The following is a 15,888-nucleotide window of genomic DNA, read 5'->3' as shown; positions in this document are numbered from 1 at the left end:
GAAAACAAGCTTGCTCCCTCTTCGACATGACATCCGTTCAAATATTTAAACATAGCCATCATGTCCCCTGGGTAGACTATACATATGTAAAATATGTAAAAGCAGCAAAGAATCATGCTGAAAAGAAATGGGAATGGTCCTCTGGACAGACTATAAATAAAATAATAAACAATAGGACAAATAATCATCCAGTGATGCAACAGGAATCCTCCTCTGGGCTTTCAAGAGCTATTAAAATTAATTGTTCTTTAAAATGATCTGTGGTGGTACATTAGCAGGTATCTTGCATCATGGAATATGGGGATTTCTGCAGCAAACCTCGTGGCAGGAATTCATGTCTCTCCCCATTGCCAACCCATGGAGTTTCTAAGAAAAGGGAAATGGCTGCCTTGCCAGAGCCACACCGAGCAAAGCAACCACTTTCAGCTGGAAAACAGAGATTTACCTGATCTCTTCCTGCAAGGCACTTTGGAAGAGCTGGAGCAGGAGGTAGGCCTCTCGGGCATTGGAGGCGTAATTGAAGAGCGTAAAGACCACTGACTCCATGAACTTGGTGGACTTGTTCTGGGGCATCTGCATGATCAGCCTGGCCAAGTAGAGCGGGTGGGTCTGAAAGGGAACAAGCAAGCATGTTTCCTACCCGAGTACCACAGTGGGTAACAGATGGCTTGTGGGACGGGTCCCTCTGGACCTCAACAACAGACCAGATGCTCAGAGGAATTCTCAACTTCTGTTGCAAGCAAGGATGGGGAACAGAGCACACAGCATTGGTTCCCCGCTAGGACAGCCAATGTGTACACACACACAAGCACACACAGATTATTGTTAACAGCTGGAGTTGCACAAGGCACAGGACACCTGGTCCTGACTTGTGAAGCTTTTTCACGGGCAAGAGAGTCTTTTTTGTTAGGGGAACAAGATTGTTATCCAGCAGCCCCTTAAAAATCAACAAGACTTCTCGGGTATAAGCTTTTGAGAGTCAAAGACCCTGTCATCAGACTTTCGAAAGCTCACACCCGAAAATCTGGTTGGTCATTAAGAAGAAGAAGAGTTTGGATTTATATCCCCCCTTTCTCTCCTGTAAGGAGACTCAAAGGGGCTGACACACCCCTTTCCCTTCCCGCACCCACCATGAGGTGGTTGGGGCTGAGAGAGCTCCGAAGAACTGTGACTAGTCCAAGGTCACACAGCTGGCAAGCGTTGGAGTGCACAAGCTAATCTGGTTCACCAGATAAGCCTCCACAGCTCAAGTGGCAGAGCGGGGAATCAAACCCGGTTCTCCAGATTAGAGTGCACGTGCTCTTAGCCACTACGCCACGCTGGCTTTTAAGATGCCCGTGATTGCAGAACAGTCCTATGGCTGCAGTTCCAAAACCTTGAAAGGCATTTCACACACAAACGTATCTGAAAAGATGCTGGCTGACCTGCAGCTGGTAGAAGAGGTGCTGGTATGCCTCCAGGGTCTCCCGCTTCTCCTTGCTGAGTGCTTTCAGCCCTTTTTGCTTGTTTAGGCCCATTAAATCTGAAAGCTGCTCCTTGTTTTTCCTGGTCAGCTTCTTGCAGTGAGAGACCACCTCCTGCCAGGGAAGGGGAAAAGTACACATTCATAAATGTTCCTCCCTCTCTCACATAAACATTTCTGTCAAGGCTCTGATGCATTTGCAAGACACTGGAGGTTGCCACGAGAGTCCAAAGAGAAATCCAAATACAAAAGAAGAAGAGAAGAGTTTGGATTTATATCCCCCCTTTCTCTCCTGCAGGAGACTCAAAGGGGCCTACAATCTCCTTGCCCTTCCTCCCTCACAACAAAAACCCTGTGAGGTAGGTGGGGCTGAGAGAGCTCCAAGAAGCTGTGACTAGCCCAAGGTCACCCAGCTGGCGTGTGTGGGAGTGTACAGGCTAATCTGAATTCCCCAGATAAGCCTCCACAGCTCAGGTGGCAGAGCTGGGAATCAAACCTGGTTCCTCCAGAGCTCTTAACCTCCTACGCCACTGCCACATAATGCCTTTTTATTAGGAACAAACAAGACATCCCAACATAACAGTGCAAACTTTGAAGCCAGTGAGGTGTAAAGGTTTGAGTATCAGTCTAGCAGCTGGGGAGAGAACTGTGGTTCAATGGCGGAGCATCTGGTTTGTAGGAGTAAAAACAATATCACTGCTCTTTTCTCGTGGAGTTTACAAATTAATGAAGGATTCAAGCACATTTTCAACTGTCAATGCACTCTGTTGATTAGAGCTAATGTTGCTTAGAGCTACTTTCATCTTGGACAGTTAATTTAAAAAGTTAAAGATCAGCCAGATGAACTATTTTTTTAAATAGAGGTTAAGAGTTGTACACTGAAGAGATGAAAGGTTGAGAGATTCCTTTCAAGAGGAATCTTTTGAAAAAGAGCCTACGGTTCTAGAAAGAGAAGTGAAAACTACCCTGAGAGAAACAAATCACCAGGGGCAGATGGGATATCAATAGAGCTAGTCCAAGCCACAGAAATGAACTCCGTTGAAATCCTGACAAGAATACGCCAACAAATATGAAAAACAAAAAATGGCCCATGATCTGGAAACGGACGACCTACATTCCCATTCTTCAAAAAGGTGATGTCAAAGACTGCAGCAATTATCAAATCATCACATTAATTTCTCATGCAAGTAAAGTGAGGCTCAAAATCTTACAACAGAACTTGTTACTTTATATAGAATGAGAAATGCCTAGTGTTCAAAGCTGGATTCAAAAATGAAAGAAGCACTAGAGATCCTATTACAAATTTACTGGAGCATACAAGAGAATTTCAGAAGAAAATCAGCGTGTGTTTCATGGGTTTCATACAGCAAAACTTTTGATTGTGTGGATCATGAAAAGTTATGCCTGGTTTTAAAGGAAACGGGTGTGCCGTTTGATTGTTTTGATACACAACCTGTACTCTGGACAATGTCAGGCGGGGAGCCTGGCATCAAACAGAGAAGCACCAGGGGGGGATGGGGGACGAACAAGCAGATGGCAAAATACTTTCGTTTTCCTTAGGTAACCAAGTAGAGGCACCCAAGGCCAGGCAGCATTATCTCAGTCCTCTGACCTTGAGTCTATCTTGCATTCCTGTCTTTCTCACCTTCTGTAGTATGGGATAGAACTAAGGGATAGGAATGGGAAGGAGGATACCGGATTGATATATTGAGGTGGTTTGAATGTTCTAGCTGGCAGAACTAGCTTTTCCCCTCCAGCCTCTGTTGTCTGCCAATACAGACTTCTAAACCTTCAAGTTGCAGAGTCTGATTTGTACAGAGGCGTAGCTCCAAGGGGACAGGGGTGCGCGCAACACACCGGGCGTGCGCCCCTGTGGGGGTGTGGTGAAGGCGTTCAAGGGGCCGAGGACACACCAGTGCACCGGGCGCTTTCCCCCCTTGCTAAGCCTCTGGATTTGGGGTCACAGATCCAGGGCTTGACAGACAAAAGGCTACTATTAGGACAAAATATGGAGAAACAGAATGGTTTCTAGTTGGCAAAGGTGTTATACAACAACGCATTTTATCTTCCTATCTCTTAAATCTGTGTACAGAACATATCATAAGAAAAGCCAGATTAAATTTAGATGAGGTTGGAGTAGAAGTGAAAACCACATGATTATAATAAATCAGATTCAGAGAACCGTAAGATGATATTTTTTGATAAATACACACTCATGTGACACACAAATCAGATTTCTTGTAAGTCTCAAATAATACTAGGTGAGATAACTCTGACTTTTTGATCATCCTTAAAAGCAGTGAGAAAAAAACCTGAAAGGTGATTTGTGTTTAAAACTATTACTTCCTGCAATATGATTCAGCAATGATAATTTTAGCATTTCTCTTCATAGTAATTGTAGGGTTAACTTTTTCTTGCCCGTATTTTTTTTCCTGAATTGCTCAGTAAAAGGAATATTTTCTTTGTATGGTTGAGGGCTTTCATGGCCTGAATCAAGGGGCTGTTGTGGGTTTTCCAGGCTGTGTGGCCGTGGTCTGGCAGTTTTCGCTTGTGCCACAGAGAGGCACACATCTTACTGTGACGGGCCTCTGAAGATGCCAGTGAAACGTTAGGAGTAAAAAACTACCAAACTAAAGCCACAGTCCAGAAAACCCACAACAGCCAACATTTTCTTTTTCTCGACAAAAGATAAAAGTTTCTACAGGTGTTCGATCTAGTTTGCTGGTTCATAGTTCAAGGAACCAAACTGTATCTCTTTTATAGTAGGTTGCTGATTTCCCTTTAATGAATAAACCCTGGAGAACCTGGCTGCTAGACAGTATCGCACAGGCAATGCCTTTAAAATTGTTTTGTTCAGGTCCTCTAATAGGATGGAAATTTCCTGTTGCATCTTGGCATACAGAAAGTGCCTCGTTCAATCCCTGGCATCTCCAGTTAAAAGGATCAGTTAGTGGGTGATATGGAAGTCCTCTACCTCAATCCCCAGAGAGCCAATGATGGCTTGAGTAGCCAATATTGATCTTGATGAACCAGCTCATGTAAAAGACTCAGGGTTCAAATTCCAAGTCTTTGTGAAGTTCATTGACTGAAACTTGGGCTAAGACCCTGAATTGTTACATTGCTTCTAAGACCTGGTAACGCCCTAATTCGTGCAAATAAAAAAGTTTGACCAATGGGCTGTTTTAAATGGCTCCTTGTGCAGGTACAACTACCTTGCAGGTGAACACCCCATGGGTCTGTTGAAGTGAGCTCCAACTGACAAAAGCTCAAGCAGAAATAAATCTGGTCAGTCCTTAAGGTGCTACTGGACTCTGGTCTTTTTTTTTGCCAACTCCAAATTGTGGCCATTTGCAGAGAGATTGTTCAGGGAGATTCACAGCAAGGCTACCAAGATCTACAGTCTAGGGCACTTGTATTAACCTCCTTCCCCACCTCCCACATTGGATAAGCCCAGAAGTCCCCAACACACTCATACAACATTCAGACTTGCACAGACTTGCCCTGATAAAACCAGTCCTTTGACATTCTTGAGCAAGTTCCACCCCTGTCCCCTCAGAGCCAACTGACCTGAAGGGTGATCCTATTTTTGACCAACAATCCAATCTTGATATCCATGAGGTTGAGGTCGCTCTCCAGCTGCTGGTTGGAGCGGATCCCCCTTACCACGCTCTCCTGGAGATCCAGCAGCTCCAGCTCCTCCCAGTAGTCACGCTGGCTCCGTTCCAGCAGGTGGGCGAAGCGCCGGACAATGCTGAGTGGCGGGTTCCGGCTGTGCACTGGGAAACGAGCAACCAGTAAAGATGTTATCGAGGGACTAGGCCTCTTTCACAGTGTCTTGTTCAGTCTGGGACAGGGGTTCAGGCTTAAGGCCTACAGAACATGGAAGCTTTCTGAGAACAGAAGTCGAGCTGACTGAGGGAGAGATAAAAGTCAAGTTCACTGAGGGGGCTGGGAGGCATTCATAGGGGCAGGGGGCACCCCCAGTCCTAACAGTTTCAAAGCCACCTTAGTGGGCTTACGCGTTCCATACTCTAACAAATGATCGTACAAAACCGCGGGTACTTACCCAGCATCCTGTAATCCCCTCGAGCCTTATTAGCTCGGACAAATGCCTGGATTTTAATTATAGCCTTGACCTGTCAAGACAGACACAAAAGGGGAGAATGATGGGAAAGGCTGGAGAGATTCAAACACATCCCAAACAGAAACACTGATCAGATTATGGTGGGCATCACATGGAACTGGAGGGAAAAATTGGACGGCAAATAAAAACCGGCCAATAAAGTTCTCTCCCTGGAAAAATAAATAAATTAGTCTGCCATTTTTACCAGTTAATAAACCAGCTTAAAAGTTGATTCATACATTGCATCATCTCAGTTTTAAAAGATGCTTTTTGAGACTATGGAAAGAAGAGGGCATTTTGCATGAAAGAAATCTACATTCTTATAAGGGAAGACCTACTTTAATATTCCCTTTTATTCAGTGGTGGGATTCAAATGATTTAACAACTGGTTCCGGTGGTGGAATTCAAATAATTTAACAGCTGGTTGTTTACAAGCACCATTTTAACAACTGGTTCTGCCAAAGTGGTGCGAACCGGCTGAAGCCCACCACTGCTTTTATTGCTCCGAACATATAGCAGAAACAGTGTGAAAAACCCAAATTAGCCTAAGAAGAGTTGGCCAGTGTCAGCAACTGGATGGGAAACCACCAAGGAAGACCAGCAATCAGTGGTGGGATCCAAACATTTTAGTAACAGGTTCCCATGGTGGTGGGGTTCAAACTGTGGCGTAGCGCCAATGGGGCTGGGCGGGGCACAATGGGGGCGTGGCCGGGCATTCTCCAAGTACGGCATTCCCGGGCCGGGCCAGCAAGCACTCCAGCCGCCGCACCAGTCCCCAGGCAGGAAATGAATGCACGCAGGCTCAGGCTGCCACACACGCCGATGCACCTCCTGCTAGACTGCTTCAAGTTCTGCACGCTACTGCTGAGAGGAGGGGCGTAACTAAGGCAAAAATCACATGGCAAAATCACCCATTAGTAACCCCCTCTCGGCACACACAAATAATGAGTAACCTACTCTCAGGAACCTGTGAGCACCTGCTGGATCCCACCTCTGCCAGCAATGCTATGCAGAAGACAAAGCAAGCCACCTCTGTTTATTTCTCGCCTTCAAGGTCCCATGACGGATTGCCATAGGTCAGTGAAGACATGACAACTTAATTATTAATGATAAAATATGATGTCTTCCAACATGGCTTTTTCAAAAAACAATTGGACAAACTCATGGACTTTAGAACCTTGATGTTTTTCAGCCATAGCAATTAAGGGCGGAACCTCTATGTTAAGGAGCTGTATACCTCAGATGGCCAACCATTAGTGACAAACAACAGGGGATGACAGTAGCCTTCAGGCCTTGTTTGTGGGCTTCCTAGAGGTACCTGGAGGACCACAGTCAGAATTAAGGATGCTGGTCTAGACAGATATTGGGTCTGATTCAGCAGAGTTCTTCAAAGTATCTAAATCAGCTTCCATATTCTTGGATGCCTAGGGCCCCCTCCCTCTTGCCAATCTGCAAAACATATTGTTTTGGAAGGCATTATGTGCTTTCACTGCCTGTTGTTGATGTTTCAGTCTGTGTATTTTACTGCAAATTGTTCATTTAATTCCTGCCGCACGTCAATATTTAACTGCTATGTTTTATGGTCTTTAAGGCGGTCTTTATTCTTCCATTTTTAAACTCCACTGTGTGATATTTTGGTCGGTCCCAATAAAAAGGTACATGATTTGGGTTTGTTTGTTCTGTGGGTTCTCAAGGTTATCCTTCAATCGCTGTCTTCCCCAGGCTCTGCCCCCAAATCTCCAGAAGTTCCTGTATCTGGCCATCCTTTCTGTGAGAGCCAATATTTTAGGTTATTTTAATGCTTTTAACTTCTACGTCTGTCATTTTAATGATAGAAAGATGGTATATCTCCTCTCTGAACAAAAACATAACATGAGGAGATGGCTGATACCAGCAACCGGGAGGCAACAGACAGGGAAATACTGTTGCCTGCAGGCTGTTTCTGGGTTTCTCAGAAGCACCTGGCTTCAAAACAGGCCCAGGTAGGCCTTTGATTTGATTCAGCAGTGCTATTTGATAGGCCCACATGTGAAAAATACTCACATTCTTCCTGAAGTAGCGCAGCCGTTCTAGATACCTTTTGCGCAGGCGCCGCATCCGTACCCAAGCTTGTATCTGAAAGAGACAAAAGTGGTTAGGACGAGATGCATTTCTGCCAACGAATCAAGAGATATCAAAGGAACCACCCCAAGGCAATCATGAAAACTCCCCTTAAAGGCCTACCTTTATCACAGCATCTGTGTTCTCCCTCAGATATTGCAGTCTTTCCAAGTAGCGCCTCCGCTGTCGGCATCCACGCCAATAGGCCTATGAGAACAGACCAGAGGAGCTGGTGTTGAGTAAAGGCTCAGAGTGGGTTTGAATCCTGCCTCAGTTGTATATCAAGTCAAACCATGAGGGTGGCGGCCGAATTCTTGTGACCCCAATCTAAAGTGAGCAGCACTGATGTAGTGGTTGGGGCAGGTGTACTCTAATCTGTAAATCTGGTGACAGACTGCGCATTCCAACACACACCAGCTGGGTGACCTTGAGCTAGTCACAGTTCTTCTGAACTCTCTCAGCCCCACCCGGCACCCTCACAGGGTGCCTAAGCGTGAGGGAGCAGCTGGCGCGAGCTTGTCACTGCCCCCTTGAGTCTCCCTGCAGGAGCAGAAAGGGGAGACACAAATCCAACCCCTTGTCTCATCGCTTCCTCAGCCTCCAGCAGCAACCCAAAAATTTTCTCCTGTCCTTCTCCAAGGAGCTCAGGGTGGCTTGCAAGTGTCTCCCTTCCTCTCTTTTATTCTCACAACAACCTTGTGAGGGAGGATATGCCCAGACAGAGTGACTGGCCCAAGGTCACCCCATGAGATTCATCAGGCTGAGTGGAGATCTGAACCCAGGACTATTCAGTCCTAGTGTAAATACGACACTGGCTGAAAGGTCTAAAAAGGGTTTTTCTAGGTCTATTATCTGAAGTGAGTGGGTGGGGTCAGACAGGACCTTCTCCATACAAAGCATGCACTTTGCCCCTAAACCAGTGGTGGCGAACCTTTGGCACTCCAGATGTTATAGACTACAATTCCCATCAGCCCCTGCCAGCATGGCCAATTGGAGTGCCAAAGGTTTGCTTGGGGGGGGGGTGGGGTGGGGGGGGGGGTGGGGGTGGTGGGGGGGGGGGGGGGGGGGGGGGGGGGGGGGGGGGGGGGGGTGGGTGGGGGGGGGGGGGGGGGGGGGGGGGGGGGGGGGGGGGGGGGGGTTGGGGGTGTGGGGGGGTGGGGGGGGGGGGGCAAAGTGGTGGGGGGCGGAAGGGGGGGGGGGGGGGGGGGGGGGTGGGGGGGGGGGGGGGTGGGGGGGGGGGGGGGTGGGGGGGGGGGGGGGTGGGGGGGGGGGGGGGTGGGGGGGGGGGGGGGTGGGGGGGGGGGGGGGTGGGGGGGGGGGGGGGTGGGGGGGGGGGGGGGTGGGGGGGGGGGGGGGTGGGGGGGGGGGGGGGTGGGGGGGGGGGGGGGTGGGGGGGGGGGGGGGTGGGGGGGGGGGGGGGTGGGGGGGGGGGGGGGTGGGGGGGGGGGGGGGTGGGGGGGGGGGGGGGTGGGGGGGGGGGGGGGTGGGGGGGGGGGGGGGTGGGGGGGGGGGGGGGTGGGGGGGGGGGGGGGTGGGGGGGGGGGGGGGTGGGGGGGGGGGGGGGTGGGGGGGGGGGGGGGTGGGGGGGGGGGGGGGTGGGGGGGGGGGGGGGTGGGGGGGGGGGGGGGTGGGGGGGGGGGGGGGTGGGGGGGGGGGGGGGTGGGGGGGGGGGGGGGTGGGGGGGGGGGGGGGTGGGGGGGGGGGGGGGTGGGGGGGGGGGGGGGTGGGGGGGGGGGGGGGTGGGGGGGGGGGGGGGTGGGGGGGGGGGGGGGTGGGGGGGGGGGGGGGTGGGGGGGGGGGGGGGTGGGGGGGGGGGGGGGTGGGGGGGGGGGGGGGTGGGGGGGGGGGGGGGTGGGGGGGGGGGGGGGTGGGGGGGGGGGGGGGTGGGGGGGGGGGGGGGTGGGGGGGGGGGGGGGTGGGGGGGGGGGGGGGTGGGGGGGGGGGGGGGTGGGGGGGGGGGGGGGTGGGGGGGGGGGGGGGTGGGGGGGGGGGGGGGTGGGGGGGGGGGGGGGTGGGGGGGGGGGGGGGTGGGGGGGGGGGGGGGTGGGGGGGGGGGGGGGTGGGGGGGGGGGGGGGTGGGGGGGGGGGGGGGTGGGGGGGGGGGGGGGTGGGGGGGGGGGGGGGTGGGGGGGGGGGGGGGTGGGGGGGGGGGGGGGTGGGGGGGGGGGGGGGTGGGGGGGGGGGGGGGTGGGGGGGGGGGGGGGTGGGGGGGGGGGGGGGTGGGGGGGGGGGGGGGTGGGGGGGGGGGGGGGTGGGGGGGGGGGGGGGTGGGGGGGGGGGGGGGTGGGGGGGGGGGGGGGTGGGGGGGGGGGGGGGTGGGGGGGGGGGGGGGTGGGGGGGGGGGGGGGTGGGGGGGGGGGGGGGTGGGGGGGGGGGGGGGTGGGGGGGGGGGGGGGTGGGGGGGGGGGGGGGTGGGGGGGGGGGGGGGTGGGGGGGGGGGGGGGTGGGGGGGGGGGGGGGTGGGGGGGGGGGGGGGTGGGGGGGGGGGGGGGTGGGGGGGGGGGGGGGTGGGGGGGGGGGGGGGTGGGGGGGGGGGGGGGTGGGGGGGGGGGGGGGTGGGGGGGGGGGGGGGTGGGGGGGGGGGGGGGTGGGGGGGGGGGGGGGTGGGGGGGGGGGGGGGTGGGGGGGGGGGGGGGTGGGGGGGGGGGGGGGTGGGGGGGGGGGGGGGTGGGGGGGGGGGGGGGTGGGGGGGGGGGGGGGTGGGGGGGGGGGGGGGTGGGGGGGGGGGGGGGTGGGGGGGGGGGGGGGTGGGGGGGGGGGGGGGTGGGGGGGGGGGGGGGTGGGGGGGGGGGGGGGTGGGGGGGGGGGGGGGTGGGGGGGGGGGGGGGTGGGGGGGGGGGGGGGTGGGGGGGGGGGGGGGTGGGGGGGGGGGGGGGTGGGGGGGGGGGGGGGTGGGGGGGGGGGGGGGTGGGGGGGGGGGGGGGTGGGGGGGGGGGGGGGTGGGGGGGGGGGGGGGTGGGGGGGGGGGGGGGTGGGGGGGGGGGGGGGTGGGGGGGGGGGGGGGTGGGGGGGGGGGGGGGTGGGGGGGGGGGGGGGTGGGGGGGGGGGGGGGTGGGGGGGGGGGGGGGTGGGGGGGGGGGGGGGTGGGGGGGGGGGGGGGTGGGGGGGGGGGGGGGTGGGGGGGGGGGGGGGTGGGGGGGGGGGGGGGTGGGGGGGGGGGGGGGTGGGGGGGGGGGGGGGTGGGGGGGGGGGGGGGTGGGGGGGGGGGGGGGTGGGGGGGGGGGGGGGTGGGGGGGGGGGGGGGTGGGGGGGGGGGGGGGTGGGGGGGGGGGGGGGTGGGGGGGGGGGGGGGTGGGGGGGGGGGGGGGTGGGGGGGGGGGGGGGTGGGGGGGGGGGGGGGTGGGGGGGGGGGGGGGTGGGGGGGGGGGGGGGTGGGGGGGGGGGGGGGTGGGGGGGGGGGGGGGTGGGGGGGGGGGGGGGTGGGGGGGGGGGGGGGTGGGGGGGGGGGGGGGTGGGGGGGGGGGGGGGTGGGGGGGGGGGGGGGTGGGGGGGGGGGGGGGTGGGGGGGGGGGGGGGTGGGGGGGGGGGGGGGTGGGGGGGGGGGGGGGTGGGGGGGGGGGGGGGTGGGGGGGGGGGGGGGTGGGGGGGGGGGGGGGTGGGGGGGGGGGGGGGTGGGGGGGGGGGGGGGTGGGGGGGGGGGGGGGTGGGGGGGGGGGGGGGTGGGGGGGGGGGGGGGTGGGGGGGGGGGGGGGTGGGGGGGGGGGGGGGTGGGGGGGGGGGGGGGTGGGGGGGGGGGGGGGTGGGGGGGGGGGGGGGTGGGGGGGGGGGGGGGTGGGGGGGGGGGGGGGTGGGGGGGGGGGGGGGTGGGGGGGGGGGGGGGTGGGGGGGGGGGGGGGTGGGGGGGGGGGGGGGTGGGGGGGGGGGGGGGTGGGGGGGGGGGGGGGTGGGGGGGGGGGGGGGTGGGGGGGGGGGGGGGTGGGGGGGGGGGGGGGTGGGGGGGGGGGGGGGTGGGGGGGGGGGGGGGTGGGGGGGGGGGGGGGTGGGGGGGGGGGGGGGTGGGGGGGGGGGGGGGTGGGGGGGGGGGGGGGTGGGGGGGGGGGGGGGTGGGGGGGGGGGGGGGTGGGGGGGGGGGGGGGTGGGGGGGGGGGGGGGTGGGGGGGGGGGGGGGTGGGGGGGGGGGGGGGTGGGGGGGGGGGGGGGTGGGGGGGGGGGGGGGTGGGGGGGGGGGGGGGTGGGGGGGGGGGGGGGTGGGGGGGGGGGGGGGTGGGGGGGGGGGGGGGTGGGGGGGGGGGGGGGTGGGGGGGGGGGGGGGTGGGGGGGGGGGGGGGTGGGGGGGGGGGGGGGTGGGGGGGGGGGGGGGTGGGGGGGGGGGGGGGTGGGGGGGGGGGGGGGTGGGGGGGGGGGGGGGTGGGGGGGGGGGGGGGTGGGGGGGGGGGGGGGTGGGGGGGGGGGGGGGTGGGGGGGGGGGGGGGTGGGGGGGGGGGGGGGTGGGGGGGGGGGGGGGTGGGGGGGGGGGGGGGTGGGGGGGGGGGGGGGTGGGGGGGGGGGGGGGTGGGGGGGGGGGGGGGTGGGGGGGGGGGGGGGTGGGGGGGGGGGGGGGTGGGGGGGGGGGGGGGTGGGGGGGGGGGGGGGTGGGGGGGGGGGGGGGTGGGGGGGGGGGGGGGTGGGGGGGGGGGGGGGTGGGGGGGGGGGGGGGTGGGGGGGGGGGGGGGTGGGGGGGGGGGGGGGTGGGGGGGGGGGGGGGTGGGGGGGGGGGGGGGTGGGGGGGGGGGGGGGTGGGGGGGGGGGGGGGTGGGGGGGGGGGGGGGTGGGGGGGGGGGGGGGTGGGGGGGGGGGGGGGTGGGGGGGGGGGGGGGTGGGGGGGGGGGGGGGTGGGGGGGGGGGGGGGTGGGGGGGGGGGGGGGTGGGGGGGGGGGGGGGTGGGGGGGGGGGGGGGTGGGGGGGGGGGGGGGTGGGGGGGGGGGGGGGTGGGGGGGGGGGGGGGTGGGGGGGGGGGGGGGTGGGGGGGGGGGGGGGTGGGGGGGGGGGGGGGTGGGGGGGGGGGGGGGTGGGGGGGGGGGGGGGTGGGGGGGGGGGGGGGTGGGGGGGGGGGGGGGTGGGGGGGGGGGGGGGTGGGGGGGGGGGGGGGTGGGGGGGGGGGGGGGTGGGGGGGGGGGGGGGTGGGGGGGGGGGGGGGTGGGGGGGGGGGGGGGTGGGGGGGGGGGGGGGTGGGGGGGGGGGGGGGTGGGGGGGGGGGGGGGTGGGGGGGGGGGGGGGTGGGGGGGGGGGGGGGTGGGGGGGGGGGGGGGTGGGGGGGGGGGGGGGTGGGGGGGGGGGGGGGTGGGGGGGGGGGGGGGTGGGGGGGGGGGGGGGTGGGGGGGGGGGGGGGTGGGGGGGGGGGGGGGTGGGGGGGGGGGGGGGTGGGGGGGGGGGGGGGTGGGGGGGGGGGGGGGTGGGGGGGGGGGGGGGTGGGGGGGGGGGGGGGTGGGGGGGGGGGGGGGTGGGGGGGGGGGGGGGTGGGGGGGGGGGGGGGTGGGGGGGGGGGGGGGTGGGGGGGGGGGGGGGTGGGGGGGGGGGGGGGTGGGGGGGGGGGGGGGTGGGGGGGGGGGGGGGTGGGGGGGGGGGGGGGTGGGGGGGGGGGGGGGTGGGGGGGGGGGGGGGTGGGGGGGGGGGGGGGTGGGGGGGGGGGGGGGTGGGGGGGGGGGGGGGTGGGGGGGGGGGGGGGTGGGGGGGGGGGGGGGTGGGGGGGGGGGGGGGTGGGGGGGGGGGGGGGTGGGGGGGGGGGGGGGTGGGGGGGGGGGGGGGTGGGGGGGGGGGGGGGTGGGGGGGGGGGGGGGTGGGGGGGGGGGGGGGTGGGGGGGGGGGGGGGTGGGGGGGGGGGGGGGTGGGGGGGGGGGGGGGTGGGGGGGGGGGGGGGTGGGGGGGGGGGGGGGTGGGGGGGGGGGGGGGTGGGGGGGGGGGGGGGTGGGGGGGGGGGGGGGTGGGGGGGGGGGGGGGTGGGGGGGGGGGGGGGTGGGGGGGGGGGGGGGTGGGGGGGGGGGGGGGTGGGGGGGGGGGGGGGTGGGGGGGGGGGGGGGTGGGGGGGGGGGGGGGTGGGGGGGGGGGGGGGTGGGGGGGGGGGGGGGTGGGGGGGGGGGGGGGTGGGGGGGGGGGGGGGTGGGGGGGGGGGGGGGTGGGGGGGGGGGGGGGTGGGGGGGGGGGGGGGTGGGGGGGGGGGGGGGTGGGGGGGGGGGGGGGTGGGGGGGGGGGGGGGTGGGGGGGGGGGGGGGTGGGGGGGGGGGGGGGTGGGGGGGGGGGGGGGTGGGGGGGGGGGGGGGTGGGGGGGGGGGGGGGTGGGGGGGGGGGGGGGTGGGGGGGGGGGGGGGTGGGGGGGGGGGGGGGTGGGGGGGGGGGGGGGTGGGGGGGGGGGGGGGTGGGGGGGGGGGGGGGTGGGGGGGGGGGGGGGTGGGGGGGGGGGGGGGTGGGGGGGGGGGGGGGTGGGGGGGGGGGGGGGTGGGGGGGGGGGGGGGTGGGGGGGGGGGGGGGTGGGGGGGGGGGGGGGTGGGGGGGGGGGGGGGTGGGGGGGGGGGGGGGTGGGGGGGGGGGGGGGTGGGGGGGGGGGGGGGTGGGGGGGGGGGGGGGTGGGGGGGGGGGGGGGTGGGGGGGGGGGGGGGTGGGGGGGGGGGGGGGTGGGGGGGGGGGGGGGTGGGGGGGGGGGGGGGTGGGGGGGGGGGGGGGTGGGGGGGGGGGGGGGTGGGGGGGGGGGGGGGTGGGGGGGGGGGGGGGTGGGGGGGGGGGGGGGTGGGGGGGGGGGGGGGTGGGGGGGGGGGGGGGTGGGGGGGGGGGGGGGTGGGGGGGGGGGGGGGTGGGGGGGGGGGGGGGTGGGGGGGGGGGGGGGTGGGGGGGGGGGGGGGTGGGGGGGGGGGGGGGTGGGGGGGGGGGGGGGTGGGGGGGGGGGGGGGTGGGGGGGGGGGGGGGTGGGGGGGGGGGGGGGTGGGGGGGGGGGGGGGTGGGGGGGGGGGGGGGTGGGGGGGGGGGGGGGTGGGGGGGGGGGGGGGTGGGGGGGGGGGGGGGTGGGGGGGGGGGGGGGTGGGGGGGGGGGGGGGTGGGGGGGGGGGGGGGTGGGGGGGGGGGGGGGTGGGGGGGGGGGGGGGTGGGGGGGGGGGGGGGTGGGGGGGGGGGGGGGTGGGGGGGGGGGGGGGTGGGGGGGGGGGGGGGTGGGGGGGGGGGGGGGTGGGGGGGGGGGGGGGTGGGGGGGGGGGGGGGTGGGGGGGGGGGGGGGTGGGGGGGGGGGGGGGTGGGGGGGGGGGGGGGTGGGGGGGGGGGGGGGTGGGGGGGGGGGGGGGTGGGGGGGGGGGGGGGTGGGGGGGGGGGGGGGTGGGGGGGGGGGGGGGTGGGGGGGGGGGGGGGTGGGGGGGGGGGGGGGTGGGGGGGGGGGGGGGTGGGGGGGGGGGGGGGTGGGGGGGGGGGGGGGTGGGGGGGGGGGGGGGTGGGGGGGGGGGGGGGTGGGGGGGGGGGGGGGTGGGGGGGGGGGGGGGTGGGGGGGGGGGGGGGTGGGGGGGGGGGGGGGTGGGGGGGGGGGGGGGTGGGGGGGGGGGGGGGTGGGGGGGGGGGGGGGTGGGGGGGGGGGGGGGTGGGGGGGGGGGGGGGTGGGGGGGGGGGGGGGTGGGGGGGGGGGGGGGTGGGGGGGGGGGGGGGTGGGGGGGGGGGGGGGTGGGGGGGGGGGGGGGTGGGGGGGGGGGGGGGTGGGGGGGGGGGGGGGTGGGGGGGGGGGGGGGTGGGGGGGGGGGGGGGTGGGGGGGGGGGGGGGTGGGGGGGGGGGGGGGTGGGGGGGGGGGGGGGTGGGGGGGGGGGGGGGTGGGGGGGGGGGGGGGTGGGGGGGGGGGGGGGTGGGGGGGGGGGGGGGTGGGGGGGGGGGGGGGTGGGGGGGGGGGGGGGTGGGGGGGGGGGGGGGTGGGGGGGGGGGGGGGTGGGGGGGGGGGGGGGTGGGGGGGGGGGGGGGTGGGGGGGGGGGGGGGTGGGGGGGGGGGGGGGTGGGGGGGGGGGGGGGTGGGGGGGGGGGGGGGTGGGGGGGGGGGGGGGTGGGGGGGGGGGGGGGTGGGGGGGGGGGGGGGTGGGGGGGGGGGGGGGTGGGGGGGGGGGGGGGTGGGGGGGGGGGGGGGTGGGGGGGGGGGGGGGTGGGGGGGGGGGGGGGTGGGGGGGGGGGGGGGTGGGGGGGGGGGGGGGTGGGGGGGGGGGGGGGTGGGGGGGGGGGGGGGTGGGGGGGGGGGGGGGTGGGGGGGGGGGGGGGTGGGGGGGGGGGGGG

At 67.5% G+C, this 15,888-nt stretch overlaps 1 protein-coding gene across 1 annotated transcript in view; it reads right to left on the bottom strand.

The window, feature by feature from the left end:
- Positions 1–15,888, bottom strand: part of LOC125436915 (ras GTPase-activating-like protein IQGAP3) — a 49,924-nt gene that overhangs the window by 20,870 nt on the left and 13,166 nt on the right. Inside the window, exons 8-14 of the mRNA XM_048504292.1 lie at positions 8,209–8,225; positions 7,809–7,892; positions 7,629–7,700; positions 5,529–5,598; positions 5,030–5,238; positions 1,425–1,577; positions 446–609 (exon numbers count right to left, since the gene is read on the bottom strand). Coding sequence (XP_048360249.1) covers positions 446–609; positions 1,425–1,577; positions 5,030–5,238; positions 5,529–5,598; positions 7,629–7,700; positions 7,809–7,892; positions 8,209–8,225 — 769 coding nt within the window. The remainder of the gene's footprint in view (positions 1–445; positions 610–1,424; positions 1,578–5,029; positions 5,239–5,528; positions 5,599–7,628; positions 7,701–7,808; positions 7,893–8,208; positions 8,226–15,888) is intronic.

The sequence above is a fragment of the Sphaerodactylus townsendi genome, linkage group LG01 (genome assembly GCF_021028975.2).
Source record: "Sphaerodactylus townsendi isolate TG3544 linkage group LG01, MPM_Stown_v2.3, whole genome shotgun sequence".
Taxonomy (NCBI): Eukaryota; Metazoa; Chordata; class Lepidosauria; order Squamata; family Sphaerodactylidae; genus Sphaerodactylus; species Sphaerodactylus townsendi.
This window is presented reverse-complemented; position numbering and strand designations above follow the sequence as displayed.